At 36.6% G+C, this 17,327-nt stretch overlaps 1 protein-coding gene across 2 annotated transcripts in view; it reads left to right on the top strand.

The window, feature by feature from the left end:
* Window positions 1-11,030: 11,030 nt before the first annotated feature.
* Window positions 11,031-17,327, top strand: part of LOC105382610 (apoptosis-stimulating of p53 protein 1) — a 199,272-nt gene continuing 192,975 nt past the window's right edge. For both annotated transcript variants that reach the window (XM_048627260.1, XM_048627258.1), the window contains exon 1: window positions 11,031-11,084. In XM_048627260.1, the coding sequence (XP_048483217.1) occupies window positions 11,076-11,084 (9 nt within the window). In that variant the 5' untranslated portion in view covers window positions 11,031-11,075. The remainder of the gene's footprint in view (window positions 11,085-17,327) is intronic.

Raw genomic sequence — 17,327 nt, 5'->3', positions numbered from 1 at the left:
TCGTTTTGCGAAAGATCGTCAGATTGTTATACTATACGTTTAAGTATACTTACTACCTATTTAAATTGTTACTATAACATTAAGATAAAGCTAAACACCTATTGCAAAAAATACTCCCTTGCCTTATAATTTCGGTTGGCGAAACTGGCACCACTTTTTAACTCAAGTTTGAGGTTTAGTTGACGTAATCCAGGTGAGGTGGACACCTCATGATGATAAAGAGATTAAAACATGAAGCAATTCAACAGGTGACCATTTATTATGTGGCAAGTGTCCTAGGTAGGTACATTTATGATGAAAAGGTATATAGGTTTTGGGTTACACACTTTTGATTACATCGTTTTTAATCATAAATGTTTATATTGTGCTTCAGCATTTAATAGTTAGGTACAAACTTTAGTTATTACTTAACTACGAAGTATAAAATTTAAAAAAAATTAGTTAGGAATGGCAAGGATGAAATACTATATAATATTTTAAAAGAAAGAACAAATCATACTACATATATTATTATAATGTGGTTAGGATAATGTGTAATTATCATAGAGCAACACGGATTCGGGTGTAATTACGAATATTACCATATATATTACCCTCAAAATGTGTGATGACATGAGCGACAAGTCAAGATGTCTTTTCCCATATTCAACGTATTCAACTACGCAAGAACTAAGTATAAACAACGAATGTTTTTGTTCCTGATTCAAGGTTTTCTTAACAATTGATTCAGTTGTGATGGAGTTGGAGAGCCTCAAAGTCGAGGACATCGTCTTTTTTAATCTGAGAACTCCTTTATTCCATCTCCATGATTGGTTTTCTCAACCTTAAGTAGTTATTAAATACTGTTTTGAATTTAAGGTGTGTTGTTATGTTATCATTAGGTTTATATACATTTTGCCATTGTCTTTGTTCTACGTTTGGGTGCTTTGAACTTCAGTTTTTGCGTTCATTCGGCACTCTAATGGCCTTCGCTTTGCCTTGGGCTGCTTCCTCAATTAGCGATAGGTGTGTGACTTGCCGGGTCCTTGAACTATTACTAAGAAGGGGTCACTCTATAAGACGAAAAACTAAGTTTCGGAGCGCTTCTACGCGAGCCACGACTCTATCTCGTTGTTTTAAACGTGCCGATTGCACGACATCTCTCGTTCGTTCGTTTTTCGTCAGTGTAGAGTAACCCTGCTGTGCCTTTGTTGGTTTTACTCGGGCAATGTTTGATTTGAAATGTAACCTGCGAATCATGCGATGCTTCAGTCACGATGTTTTTGAGTTTTATTGCTACGATTAAAGATCGATTTGCTTTTAAAATGTCTACTGTTTATATAATATGACTGGCATAAACTTGTTAACATATCAATCGATTACCTAAGTACCGATTAGTCAAATTAATAGTAGGTACCTAGGCAAACGGATATTATGTAGACAGGGCGCATGTAAGGTACTTTTACGGTGATAGTTGATAGAGTTATCAAATATTGACCAACAACCTGTAACATGAACTTAATTTGTTAAGTATGGTTATAAACATGATTTCATTAAAAAAGAACATGCAATTTTAGGCTTAACGTTGTTTGGTCTCACGGTTATGTTTCGTAATTTTCGGGTGCTTTAGAAATATGGTAGATATTCCGCTTTGTCATTAACCTGTTTTTATCCGACATAACCTCATAAATATAATATTAATATCTAAGTAAGAACTTTTTAGTACTCAATAACATTGAGGTATATTTAGTTATGCCCTTGCATATTTTTTTGAAATTTGATAATTAGGTAAGTAGGTACTTGGGTATGTTAGGCGTGTCCCTGCGAGATAGGATTCGCAATGAAGAAATCCGCAGAAGAACTAAAGTTACCGACATAGCCAAAAGGATTAGCACGCTGAAGTGGCAATGGGCTGGCCACGTAGCCCGCAGAGCCGACGACCGCTGGAGTACAAAGGTTCTGGAGTGGAGACCCCGTGTCGGCAAACGGCGTGTCGGTCGCCCCCCAACCCGTTGGTCTGATGATCTGCGGAAGGTAGCGGGAAGCCGCTGGATGCTGATGGCGGGTGACCGTTTGGGGTGGCGATCGTTAGGAGAGGCCTATGTCCAACAGTGGACTACAGAAGGCTGAGAGAGAGAGAGAGAGTGCTTGGGTAAGTACTTAGTTTAGGTTACCCACAGCATAATACCTGTAAATAGTGTAAATAAATGTATTATTATTAACAATTCTATCACGTACACTAAGTACTATCATATACATACTATGTAGTATCATCACTAAGTTCTATCATCTAATGTACCTAGTATGTCTGTATGATCTATGTCCCCCTATCTCTACATATATGTTGAAGTTGGGTTGTGATGTCGGGAGTGCTTTGATCATCCATAAGATTTAATCTATCAGGTCAACGTCACTCATTTATAAATATAACATTTATTTCCCCACCTTCCCCCAACGAGCAAATCATTGCATGTTATTTCGAATTTAAAATGATTATAACATTTTAATTCAAAGGCCATTAAATCTATCATTCTCCTCTACATTTAATAATCACGATGACTTGGATTCATAGAGCCGAAAATTAGTAAAAGTTTGAAGTCCACGGTTCACTTGTCATTATCACCACATAATCTACAACACTTCCCGCTTGTCCGGTTTTTGGTGGAATGTTCATTCAAGAGACGTTATTATCTAGGCGCCAGTTGCGTTTGAATTTTAACTTGAAGGGAAAATAATCCGACGCGACGACGTTTGGAGCAGTTAACTGTTTGAACATATTCTCTATTTATTTATTGATTTAGCTCAAATAGGTATAAAAGAGTATAAAAGGTGGACTTGTTGCTATACAATCATTGCTTACTCTGAGTTACTCTCGAGTAAATAGCCTTATTCTTCAATGGTGAAATCGAGCCTCAATATGTCAAAATTCTCGATTTTTTCAAACTCTTCCTCCTTTTTCATTGATAGTTGAATACTGGTGGTTTCATCTTTCTAATTTAGCTCTGTATTGTGCATCAAAGGTTCAATAACAGTTTCAAGATTTACCAGCAATTCCATTATTGGGCGATCGGGCTTATTGCATCCTGCGCCTCAGTGAAGAAGTAATCAACCGAGTTTATGACCAATTTTAATGAAACGGCGAGGTATTTCGTAGAAATTTGATGCTTATCAATTGATTGTACGCGAAATTATTGCGTGTGTACGCCGAAATAGCCGCCGAGGCGATTCTAGTCGGAGTAAGTTTAATAGAACCGTATAGTGCTAGCTGTAGTTATTATAATATGATGTTGATATGAAATGCAGAAAAATGATTTGGGTAGTTGCTTTTCATACACACAAGCCTAGTTTTTTTTAAGTACCAAATTTTATCACATCATAATCACAAAAGAAGCCTTGATTAAACAAATAACTTCAAGGAGACAATCACAAGATCCAGTCCTCAATAACGGAAAACCAATTAGGGTTGTCGCACACCAGGATCGCACGGGATCTAACAGCTGTTTCCCGGACACTAAAACAAAAGAACGACGGGCGAGGCAAAGGGCATCCCACACGGGCGGCTCGCCGGCTTCCCACGTTCACCTGACAGTATGATTGGGTGTAAGTACTGCCGGCCTTCGGGAACATTCGGCGTGAGCTCACGAACGCACCCTAAGAATAAAATGGATTAACGACTGCCAATTGCTCCGCTTAAGGAACGCCCTGGAACACCGCAGAGATGAATGTGTATAAGGACGGGGTTTTAATGCAATGTATATTGGCATTACTGCTTTACAGTACTTACTATTTTTTTAAGCAATTATTATTAACTAAATACTCGTATGTACCTACCTACCGCATTAGTGAGATTTTCAGACTAAAATGCTTACGCCTGAAGTCTGGTCCAGGACCAAACATAATTATAAATACGACTGTATATATGTGTTGTAAAGGAGGGAAATCCTTATGTCTTTAATTGGTTCTCACGAATTCTATGCATATTGAAACTGGCCCCGCTCCCAGCGATCAGTTTGCGAAGTTGAAGTTGATAGATGCGTCAATTACATCCCGTTTAATAAACGCTTACGAAATCCGGAAGTTCTGACCCACTAACTGGCCACTTAACTTGTCTCTACACATCTTAAACATAGTACTATATTTCCTGTAATATGGGATACTACCATGTCACATCATGAGTTAAGCGTTCGCTAAACCGACTTCTGAGATAAGTTAATCTGTAAAAAGTGACAACACATAAATATCTGTGACGTTGATCCGTCTGCAAGGTGATAAGCGTGCAAGCGGCCGCGGCATGGGAGGTCCACTAATGAAACGGCCGCGGGGCGATGCGTCTTTTGTTTTTCAGACCAAAACCGATTTATAGGGCTATTTATAGGCCGACTGCGACCCACATTGCTGCGTATAAAATATCGGATGCTACGGTACTTCCGAGTGTTAGAGCTTTCCACTCGACGACCCACCCTTGATTGTGTCTGAGTGTTCATTGTATGCAAATGGGCGCCGGGCGCGGCCGCCGCTACCAAATATTTCACGCATCTAGCGTTGCGGGCGACAGCGTAGGCCGCCTATTACGCGGCCCTACGATCAATCGCAACAGGACACTCCCATTACCAACAACACAACAATTAAGTATAACAGTAAATACTGACCTAAACCTGCCTAGTTGCCGCCGTGTGGCTACGGTGAAATGTTTTGTTTTCCCGTAATGCCGATAAATGCTAAGGAGGTGACTTTCAATGGGTTCCTAATTGGCGTCGCGCTTTGTGACGCCCGCGACAAACAAGACAAATTGACTGTCACAAAATTCCAAGCGTCATTGCCAGCCGTTCTGAATGTAATTTGTACTAGTGATGTAACGAATGTGTGTTTTTGGACATTCGCGAATGCGAATGCGAATGCGAATATCTGATATCGACATTCGCGAATGCGAATGCGAATGCGAATATTCAGTTTGTGTTCAAATTTGGCGTCATTTGTATGGTTTGATGGCAGTCTCGTACTGAACGAGGTACGTTCCGTTCTAGGCGCATTCCGAATCAGATTAGCCAATACCAGTTGCAGTTTTTTTTTAAAGTAGTTACCCTTTATTTATCTCGACTCATTGCGACTGTGTGCGGTTTCTGAGGGTGACTTAAACACGAAACATTGGAACGTAAGGTACGTGCTCCTTTTAATGCCCATTTTTTTGCAGTAATTAAATAAATAAAAAATGAGAAAAAATATTAAAATGAGAAACAATTTAAGAATATAAACATGATTACCTACTATATTCTGCATTTATTTTTGAATATTAATCAACAAATAAATCATCAGATTAAATCAAGCTTCTTTACGGAAACAATCATTTTCGAACACCTTTAATGTGGGCCTTCTTAGGAACATAGGCACTTATCATGGCCCGATATTAATCAAGTAATTTATAAATGCTATAAAAACAAAAACCATGTTTTACCTAAAACTTAAACTTGTAATATTTGTGCAATAAAGATTTAAATAAATAAATAAACAAAAATATGAACTTCTTTGTTAATTAGTCAATTACTATCGTTTTTTGGACGTAATAGTACGGTGGTCTATCTTAGGCTTAGCAAAACTAAATGTAACTTCATTACAAAAGTCTGTAATGATATTAAAATAATATAAATGTTCTTCTGTTATTCTAACAATTTTTTAAAGTAAAAACAGTTTTTTTACTAATTCACAAAAATAAAAACAATGCTTAAATATTGGCTTTATTAGGTTTATAAAAAATATGTTTGAATTTTTATTAATTATATAATTACTTAAATTGGAAAGAAGATACTTAAGAGACTGTAACTACGCTTAAAGTTTAGTTTCTGTGTTTGAATATAACATAATAATAAAAATATAGCCGAAATCACTCAATGTCTCTTTCATGTTCCAAAGAAACTTTGATATTGTATAGTCCTGTAAGGCCCGGGCCATCTTGGCAACGCGTGTGGTGGGCCTTCATAGGAACAAGGCGACAAGAACTAATAAAATAAAATAAAAATCAAAAAGAATACAAACAACGCTTAGCTTCTTCAGAATGCCATTGAACCTACGAAAGTCTGAATAAAAAAACGAAAATAGTTTTTTATTTTTAAGAAATACTTACTAATAAGTTTGTAAAAATGAGGATGTAAATCGTAGGCTATTTTTTCTATGGCACTAACCAAACATTAGAGCGAAATTACAACTTATCCGGGCATCTAAAAGATAGAAATTTTGAAATTGGCCATTTTTGGCGCTCGTACCTTATTTAAATCTATGGCTCTCTTGCTCTGACACTATATTGTCAAAATACGCTTTTTGATTGTTTAAAGAGCTTATTTATGTTTAGGTCTTATGAAACTATCAACTAATTCTATAGTTTCATTTTCCAAAGTAAATAAATATGATAAAGTAAGACTAGTAATTAAGAGGGTAACTTGTAATAAAAAAAGTTTCAGACGAATGGATTTTGACTTTGTTAACCTCCCATTATTTTCAAATAGTTTTTTTCTAAAAAGTACCTACTGATATTCGCAAAACATTCGCACAAAATTTTGCGAATGCGAATGCGAATGCGAATATCCAAAAAAGTGCGAATATTCGCGAATGCGAATGCGAATGCGAATATTCGTTACATCACTAATTTGTACCGTCACCGCCGCCGCCGCCGCCGCCGCCGCCGCCGGGCCACTCCGGCGCTTGCTGATTCACATCGCTACACAACGACGACCATTCTCACCTTTTTGCTCAGCCGTTTAGGACTGAATGTCGAGCCAGCCCGAGATTGAGATCTTAATATCGCGTTTCGTGCGACGCCCACGCCACGCGTGTCCGTGAATCGGGGCTGTTCGTAATTTGAATTTATGATTTTTTGCAACGGCTTTTAAACAAACGAGTGCGAATTCCATTTATGAAATCTTGATCCTAAAGGCTGCGATAAATATCGCGTGTGATGCCAATTGTTGCGTGTACCCTTTTGATATGCAGCTTTGTAAATCAGCGCCAGCGGTAGCCTAGTGTGTTTTATTGGCATATTCAAATGCGAGATCAAAGCTTCGAGAGGGAAAACGGTAGTTGCGTGGTCCTGCTCCGAACATCAAGTATTCAAATGTGCCAGACTTTATTTATGTACCTCCAGTATATACGGGCAATATCTTATAAGAAACAAAATGTGACAAATGCTGAGTGTTGTTTAGGTTATTTCGCCTGAAATACGGGTAAGTAAATAAAAATACCCATTGCAGTAAGTAGTAAAATATAAGATCTTATAAAATATTTTTATTGTATAATACCAAAAAGTTTGTAATTGTGTAGGTATATCTCTTAATAGAAGAAATAACTACAGGGAAATTTAAAATAATATATATTTTTTAATACATATACATAACTTGGTAGAAAGTTTTTGAAAATAGTTCACTGCAATTATTTATTGATTACTTCTATAGTTTAGCAAATAGACTTAGTACTCCTTTAGGAAGCGAGTTAGTTGATTGCATAAATATTCATATCGGTAGGCATTCGAGGTCCTTACGAATCTTAGCCTGGAGGGTTACTGTATACTGACGAAAAGCGAACTAACGAGAGCTGTCGTGCAATCGACACATTTAATACAACGAGATAGAGTCGTGGCTCGCGCAGCAGCGCGATATAACTTCGTTATCCGTCATATAGAGTGACCCCCTGGGTTGCTTGAATCAATTTATGAAATTCCCCGGATAAGATCTGCATGCCCAATCCACATTATAAACATGCCCGGGTCTACTTGAACCTCCGGTTAACCTCTGATCTTACGTACTAGGCCTATACTTGGCCGCATTTGGCTTCTTTATACTAACTTCCCCGTTTCCTTGCTTTGTTATTTATGTTTTGGTAAAGGATATACATATGGACATACCTACCTACTTAAATATAAATTACTTCTATAAGGGTGGGTTGCACCATTTAACTTTAACTATTACAAACGTCAAATCCCTTGACGAGAGAGATCAATCTTCTAGAGATTTGACGTTTGTAATAGTTAAAGTTAAATGGTGCAACCCACACTAAATGTATCGAACGATCACAGTATGAAGTCTACACGCCTTTAAAGGGTTGATTCAACTCGAGTAACTTCATAATTCTTCTATTTTGTCTATAGGTATTTCTATAAGAGCTAATTATTTTCTTATTTACAAGACTCAATATTGAGCCTACGATTTATAAAATTTCTTACAGAATCACCTAGATTTTCTTAAATATTGACACAGTGTACGGAACCTTCTATTCTACCGTTACACCAAGTATAAATCATACGTCAAATGTAGTTGACAAAATGCTGCAAGCAAGATCATCATTGTTAGTACGATGTACTCATAAACTGATTGCTAAATAAACTTTGTTTGTCACCATTGTTACTTACAATTTAAATAAGTAAAGCCTTGCTATGTGGGTGCAGCGGATTACTACATTATACGGAGCTACATTATGAGAGCTTAGATTTTAATACGCTTATTGTACTGAATAGTCAGGGGCCGAGCACAATGACACATTGCGTTCCACAACCCACACGCTCCGAAACTAGGCGAATATGCGTTTGTCATGCCGGGAGGGCCTCTCTAGCTTCATAAAAAACCTTCTTAGTAATGCCTAGTGGTAGTCTGGAAAAATTACTCTTAGTTATAAGGCCGCCAATAGTACCGTTTATAATGTCCGTTAATGTGCATTTCCTGTTGTAATTTCTGTGTTTGTGCGGAATAAAGAACCTTATATCTGTCTTCTTATCGTGTAGGTGACAACAAATAGAACTGGACCAGGGTTTGTCACTGTGGTTTGTTATGCAATCGGTACATGAATACAAGATCGAGGGGATTATTTAGTCGACTCGTGGCTGCCGCAACAACACTCTGTAATTTTGTTTTTCTTAAGCTAGAGACAGAGTGCGAGTTTCACCGACTGTAGTTAATCCTACAATGGCATATTTCTGTTGCCGACAATACATATACATATTATACAGGGCGTTGCAAAAGTGGTAGACGTACCTAAGTAGGTACCAATTTTCCAAAAATATACCTCTCGGGGTCAGGAGTATATTTAGAATATTAAATCCCATCAAAAACAATACTTGTCAAAAAAAAACAAGTCTCGTAACTCAGTTGCTCTACGGTAAAAAGTTGTGAGATCTATGTAATACCAAGTCTTATCCACGCACGCAACTCAATCTTAAAAATCTTTAAAGTTTTATATAAATATTGACTCGGCCATCGCATGGAAACACAGATATGTGATTATGAAATTATTTAAGCAGTTATGTAATTACCTATCTAGAAAACTGGAACAAAATTGAAAAAAAATCCTCGAGTTGGTGGGGGCACTACCGTGCCCCCAAATATTTTAGTTTTCCCTTGATTCATACACCAAACACTACTTATATTCCAAATTTGAAGCTTCTAGGTCTGCTAGAAGTGCCTTAGAATTTTTATGATCGGTGAGTGAGTGAGTGAGTCAGTGACAAAATTAAGAAACTTTGACCCGTTATAATTCTTAAACTACTGGTTCAAATTCAATGAAATTTGAAATATATCGTGTCTTTACAGTGAAAATTCAGTCTTCTAGTTTTATCCACAACGAAGTTACAGGGGGTTGAAAATGGCCTGAATTGCTTCGAGAAAAGGATGGTACGGCCGTGCCGCTTTTTTTGCTCGACTTGGTGGGGGCACTGCCGTGCCCCCAGATTCCTTGTTATTAAATGACACCTAACATAAACCATTTCTCCCGGTTAATCTAGGTTTTACCAGCCACTCTTAAATTTGTATTCACACCTAACATTAACCGTAACAATACAAATAAAGCATCTAATTTGCGTGAAAGGGTAAGACGTAAAACGAAACACTCGCATGAATAGCAGCAAGTAGAGCCGTATGCCTATTTTGTTGAGTTTGTTGATTTAGTGCCGACCGCACTGATGTTTGAACGAAACGGCAAATGTTAACTTTTCAACATAGTTGGTAAATTGTACGTTTTCTTTGTATTACGTCTAGTTCTTGTATACATCTCGTACTGTAGTGTACAATTGTACTTGTGTATTTTAAATGAAAGTTTTCTTGTTTTTTAGTCTGTGGTATAAATTAAGATAAAACTACGGCATAGTTGGTTTGCTGCTCTCGTTTCTATAATACTTATTGCATTCATTCACGTCAACTGGCGGCTTCGACACCCGCTATCGACTACTTCTTATCGCACTAACACTAATGTACGGGTAACTTTACTAACCACTACTTAATGGATAGATAAACAAACGCTCAGTGAGATCTAGAGTCTAGACTCATTGGCCCTAGTTTCGGCCCTATTGGATAAACTAGTACACAACTAGGTACACATAGAACAACGCGGACTCGGGTGTACCCTTATGATAATATAGGGATTAATTTATGATCTGTGACGTTTAATTGTAGGTCATTCTTAAATGAATTTACTCACAAAAACCCAAAAAGAAAATTTCAGAAGAATTGTTTCATATATAGGACTTCACCGACTGTAAATTTTCTTTAACTGCAGTTCTTTATAGAAAAACCACTTTTGCAAAAAACTCCACGTCAACTAAACGTAAACTTAAAGGTCCTACGGGTACACGGTAGCTAGGAAACTGGCCAGTGAGACAGATAGACCGTGGGTCGTGGTGGATAGTAAAAGAAAGTGGGCCAACAGTAGCCTCCGCGCTATCATTACAGCTGATTGATGGCGAGTGGGCGGCGGTCAATGGAGATTGAAACTTGTTGCGCTACGAGACAGCTTTGAGGAATACATACACCCGAGTCCGCGTTGTTTTACGGAAACATAAGACTAAGTATAGAGAAAAATGGTGGTAAATGAGATACGAAAAATTTAAAGTTAAATTGAACTCCTACGATATGTCCAATCAGTCTTTTGTCATATGTTTTCAGTCTTATATTTTACAGACATTCTTCATTTTTACTATCTATTGGCAATACTCCTCTGCTAGCACAATACAACACAGATTTTAATGCCTGAAATATAAATAGGAAAGCATATGTAATAATCTACATTGATATTTATTTTGTTCTCAGGTGGTTGAATAATCGAAGCAACACACATGTCATCGGAGAATGATACCGGTAAGTTTACTATTTTAGTGCCTGTTTCAGAATGCCTAGATCAGAATTGCATGTGGAATAAAGACCATACTTACTTGCACTCTAAAACATAATTTCAGAGAGTGCCAGTGTATTATGTAGGTAGAAAGGTTAAAATAGGGATTTATTAAACGTAAGAATAGTTTGTTAAAATAATAAAAGAAAGTTCATAATCAGTGAAGAATCAACAAATTTACGGTAAAAACACAATACCTACAGCACTTACATACGTACACATATCTGAAGGTATACAAAACAAAGAGTCCTTTCTCCACCATACCTTATCTGCAATTTGTCGGATATCGTTTCGTCTACCCCTTGTAAGAACGCGCGAATTACGTCGAAGTCCATTCAAGTAATTTGATGGTAATGTGCAAACGTACAGTTTACCCTTTTAACTTGTAAAGCAATTCAGCCTTACATCTGCTGACTAACAGCTGTGTCTCGGACGTTAAACGACCGTTATGCGACTACGACTTGAGTGTTTTATACACGTACTTACAACGTACGTAGGTACATAGTTCTCGTATTTATTTAATTAACTGCATATTGTGATAAATGCAAAAAACCTAAATGATATTTTTTCTATTTAAGGCTATTGGGGATGTTAGATTACTTAAAATACTTATACTTCTTATTGGTTTTGAAACAACAGTTGTGGCAGATACTGCGTTATTGCATTTTACTTAGCTGTTCGCGCTGCATGGGACCATTATCGACATCGAAAACCTCGTTTAATATGCATTCCACACTCGATTTTCCTGGAGATTCTGCTTCATAGAGCCTTAGGCATAGGTGCATCAAACTTGATTCCATATTCTACTTAAACGGATGCGTAAATTCATTCGGAAATCCAGTCCATAAAATATACCTCTTCAATAACTTTTAACATAACATTAACTGCTCGACACGTCCTGTGGAAGGAATTTCATTACGTTCTTTTAATTCTCGCTTTGGACATTTATTATGACTAATATCCTGCCCTATTTTTAATTCAAAAACATTCTTAATTCCAGCTTAATCTCCCCTTTCATAATCATACACCGAACTGGACTTTATGCACATTATTTATTGCTTTTTTTTTTACAAAAAAGTTTAAGCTGTTAAAAGGACCGGAAGAGGTTGGCAGGCATTCAGGCATATTTTTTTTACATATCACCTACCTACCGTTTCTTAATGCGTTTGCTACACACGAGTAAGGATTTTATAGGCCTATTGCAGCTTGGGAAAGACCGAGAACAGAGTGTTGTGGCGCGCTCCTTGGCACAGGACCTCTGTCCAGTAGTGGTTTATTGTTCACTCACGATGATGATGATGATGTATGAAATTATAAATTTAAGAAATCAAAGAATACAAATGACCAACCAATTAGATGTAAACTACTGAATATGAAGTATAAATATAAATATATCTATTATTAATCCAGCGCCAACCCTTATCATTTCCATGGTAATTAGGGCGTTTGAAGAGTGCGTACAAACAAACAATAGGGCCATTTCAAAAGTCATTGCGCCTGAATACAAAGTGCGATACAAAACCTACCCATAACTATAGCAATTAGCAAAATAATGAATGCTTTATTCAAACAGGACAAATGGAGCAGCTTGACTACTTAAAAGTATGCAAGCGACTAACCGAAGAATACTTAGCAAAATAAAGCCATGTATTTATAGAGGTCTCAGACTAGCGTATTTTTTGGCATGTACCTATAAGGGTTTTTGGAGCATGTAGCGCGCGTTAAAGCACGTAATCACGTATGCTGAAACGACCCTATAAGCGCCACGACATACGGTAGTCTGAAACCGGCCTACTCGCCCTAGACAACTAATGTTTTTTATTTGTGGCTAGTTTCATTCCTGTAGCTTTAGGTTTATCTTATCTCTAACTGAAGAATGCAGGATGTAGAGGCTGAAAACAACAATTGAGATGTCCAAAAAAGGACAGTATTTTTTTCTTCTTATGAAATTGATACCTATTTCTTTTAAATCATCTACGTCAATTTAATGTTTGTAAACAATACATCATGAATGATAGGTACTGAAAAACTGAATTATTTTTCTTACGTAGTCAGGACTAGGGTCGCGCGAGGTACTGTAATGAATGACGGGCGGGACCGGTAGAGGATAATTAATTTTTCCCAACTGAATAATGGAAAATCTAACGGGCATTGAATGGAAAATGAATGTGACTGGCCCATTTTGTAACTCTTTTTCATTGTTTCAGTGCAATGCGCTGTTATTTTAGGGAATTGCAGCAAGAACCTATGTACCTAATTGAGTAAGTTTTGTTTTTGCGAAATCTTTATATAAAAAAATAACTTAGTTCATATTTTTCAGTCATATTGATAGTGAAATCAGCTCGTATTTTTTTATACTAAGGCTCTGCCAGAAATTTTGGTTGTTTTCGAATCGCTCAGAATATTTATCCAATTTTGATGTTTACTTCGCTTTTTACCAGGTATGAATGGAATAGTTACTTGAGAAGTTTTACATAAAGCTTCGCTTCGCTCCCTCCACACCTAAGCAGGGGGGTGGTAAAGTCGCATAGTTTGTGAGTTTTGCGACTCGTTAGCGCCCCCTTACTCCGGCCCTGTAACTGCAAATTGCTCCACACTTCAACTCTTTGTGTTTTTACTATGAAATTTATATGAGGCCAGGCAACTGTGGCAGTCTTTCGGAGTCGGACTTAATGAGGTCATTAAAGCGTCGCAGTTTTTCTTGAAATGGTGACGCTTTCAGTTGAAGTCAGGCGCGAAGGTTTTCCCTGCAGGTATATTTTTAGCTGTTTACCTTTTTTCGTTTCACGTGTTGTTTTTATGGTAGCTGCGTGTGATGATGCTGCAATATTAGCAAGAATATAAATATAACTACGTATTATAACAGCAGCACCATCAATTATTCACGGATAAGAGCGAAATAGCTTCCGCTATCACCGGAAGTACTCTTAAAAGCGCATCTTGACTTCCGAAAGAAAGTCACAAAGTAAAGTGAAGCTTGCTAAATGCAAAACATGATCTCGAGTGCAACGTTACAGCTAAAAGCGATGTAATTAGTTTCGTGAAAGGTGCAAAAAAGCAACAAAGCGTTGCACAAGCTAAGAAGCTGGCGGCGCTGAACAAAACACGACTGTGAAATATCACGTTTTCACCGCGCAATGTTGTACGTGAACAAACTAGATTAAACATCTTGAAAAGCAACTATTTTAACCAAAAAATTAGGGGTAACCTATAAATTTGTCGTGAGTTCGTATATTTGTGTGAAACAGTTTGTAACACATGGACTGATTAGAACACTGCCTTATTGTATCTTATTTTTTCAGCTATGTAGTAGGTACCTCAATAAAATTTGGTAGATGGGCCGTTAATTAGAAGCCAAGGTATGGTCGTACTAAATGTGAACATAAGCTAAAATAAAGTCATTTCTATACTTTTTCACACGCCAGTTTCATAATCCTCATTATAAATTTCACACTATATGTATTTCTTTTGTTAGGAAATTATGCTATGACCAGTAAGTGGCACCTTAGGCCATGATGAGAGCACTCATTAAACAACAAAGTAGTCTGCTGATTATCTTCGTAAATACTGCCTTATTCAGTAGCCTTTCCGGTATACTCATGAAATTACTTTTGATTATTTTCTCGATCAAATGGACATGGAGTTTTTGGAATCGAAAAATATTCCAATCAAGTTATTTGATGATAACTTCTATATATTAGGTATGGATTTAATTTCTTTAACGGACTACTTTTGAGAATAACTCTTTCAATGTTTTTACTATATTTTTAAATAAAATTTATTATAAAACTACCGTCAGCCATTGTTTTTGATGAAGAAGGCCGTAGCATGAGTCATGTGGCACTCCTTTAGATGAGGCCAGCACGAGATAGGTAACATAATATTATAAATATTTAGTAAATATGTCTTTTAAAATTTACATAAGTACATACATAATATATGCTTATGCAATTATTCACCAAGTTTAAGGTTAAATTGATTTCAAGAGTTTTCCATAAATATGGTCACAAGCACATTACACAGCGTGGCTACTTCCGTGATTCTTCGCCAAATTATAGAGCAATGGACAATTAACTTTATACATTAATTAGCCATTATCTGAAGCGGGTAATTTTGATGGCTAATAAGCTTATTAGCATTTCATAAATGCTGTTAGAGCTACTGGCGTTCCCACATAAATTAAACGATTGTTGTAGTGTCTTCGTTAAGTCTTTGTACCCAAAAAGATTAAATAAGTACCTGTATTATAATTATAGATACCATACGAGTTATGAATGAAGAATTTAAAGTAAAGTAACCGGTGAAATACTGGGATTCGTGTGGTGGGTGATATATCCACGACGAATTCTCTACGTAGAAGTAAAAAATATAATAAGTGTTGACATAGCTAAGGTCTCCCCCAGCCTACCTATCCTTGTCATGGGCCTCCTTATTTTTAGTTCCTACACGTAATAATAGTTTTAGCTTGGTTTATTTCAAAATTCAAATATTACAGTGACATTATAAAATCCGATGAACCTTGAAGAATCTAGCAGAGCAAGTCTTAGTCCATCTGTAGTATTTGTCACACTAAAAATAAGAAGAAGATGAGCTTATACTTTGTGAGTACGATCCTAAGTTTAACAATTCTCGTAGTAGGTAATTGGTAGGAGCAAGAGCATAGAGCAATACAAGAGATGGAACAATGGGCTCTGATGATGGCACGGGACGGGTTTAATAACGTGTTAACAGCTGCGCGGTAACAGCCAATCAGTTTAACGCTGCATTTAGACCAAGCCGAGCGAATGTCCAGGGAGGAATTTTATCAGTGGCATACCCGAAGGTAAAGTCAGTGAACTAGGGTTTCTAAATTAATAGAAATTAAAGTTAATCAGCTGAAGCAATTGAAATGAATAATGCAGATAAGAAATGAAGAAAGTCAAACGTCCTAAATTGCTTGGGACTTTTGTCTGTATAGTTCGAACAGTTCGAAGTGAGTTCGAGTTCGAATTTCTATCAATTGATAATTTTATTTCCTTATCATGTTACTTCAAAAAGCCTACTCAATTTGAGCAGTTAGCAAAAAAAATAATAAAGTATGTTAATCGAATATCAGTCATCAGTGCTAGTGCCACTGAGATAAAAACACTACTCCAAAGGTATTACGAATATAGAAAATCCGTATCTATAACCATAACATAATATACACATACAGTCTTGTTGTATATATGTTTATACACTGCGCACTGTTTTTTTCCATGTTCTTCTAAACAATTTGAAACAAAGCAGACTATTAGACAAGGACACGTATTATGGCAGGGACATGACAAGCTGACTAATGGGTAGTCTTCACCATCTTCAAGCCTTCTTGGCAATTTCTTAATACCTTACTTACGTTACTTGTCATTTTTAAAAGATGAATTGTTTTCAATATTTTGCTCGTCTTTGTTAATTTTAATTTACTTTAGTACTTACTTTACGTAAGTATATATGTACGGTGGCCTGCGCCTAAAAGTATACAGGCGGAGTTTTTAAAATAGCGTTCTCAAGCTCACATGCTGCTCAAGCACATCCACATAAACACCACTGCTACACACGTCACACACAACACGTCCCCGGATTTATAACAGATGTAGCTGGTCCCTTCATCATCAGGGATCGCCATTTTAAAAACTCCGCCTGTATACTTTTAGGCGCAGGCCACCGTACATAGAAATATATTAAATTATGCCAAACATATATAAAAACATATATAACTTTTGAAATGAGTTTTGGAAATTGGTTATTACCTACTACTACGTACCTAAGTATATTTTAATATATTATAAATTTTTTATAAATAAAAAAATTTATATAAATTGTAAATTTATGTCGCTTTTAAAAAATGTTCAACAATGCATTAACTTACAATTTTATTAAGTATGCAGTTTGTTTGTTGCAAACTACGTGATGTCTTAATTCTGGAAAGATAAAAGAGAACGCCATAGCAACAGTTTTGTCGATCTCTATTGCAGACACTTATTTTAATTAGCTAACTAATACGCTACAGAAAGCTATGTAGGCATAATTCTATTATGTATTTATTTAGGGATTTACCTATCAGATATCTTACAGATTAAATACGTGTCTGTAAGATATTTTATGTAATTTATGAAAGGAATGAACTCCTAAACTATGTAAAGGTACGTCCACTTAATGTCACCTAGTCCAACCTTTAGAGTTTGTATAAG

Source organism: Plutella xylostella, chromosome 18 (assembly GCF_932276165.1).
Source record: "Plutella xylostella chromosome 18, ilPluXylo3.1, whole genome shotgun sequence".
Taxonomy (NCBI): Eukaryota; Metazoa; Arthropoda; class Insecta; order Lepidoptera; family Plutellidae; genus Plutella; species Plutella xylostella.
The sequence above is the reverse complement of the archived record's forward strand: the minus strand, read 5'-3'. Positions and strand labels throughout refer to the sequence as shown.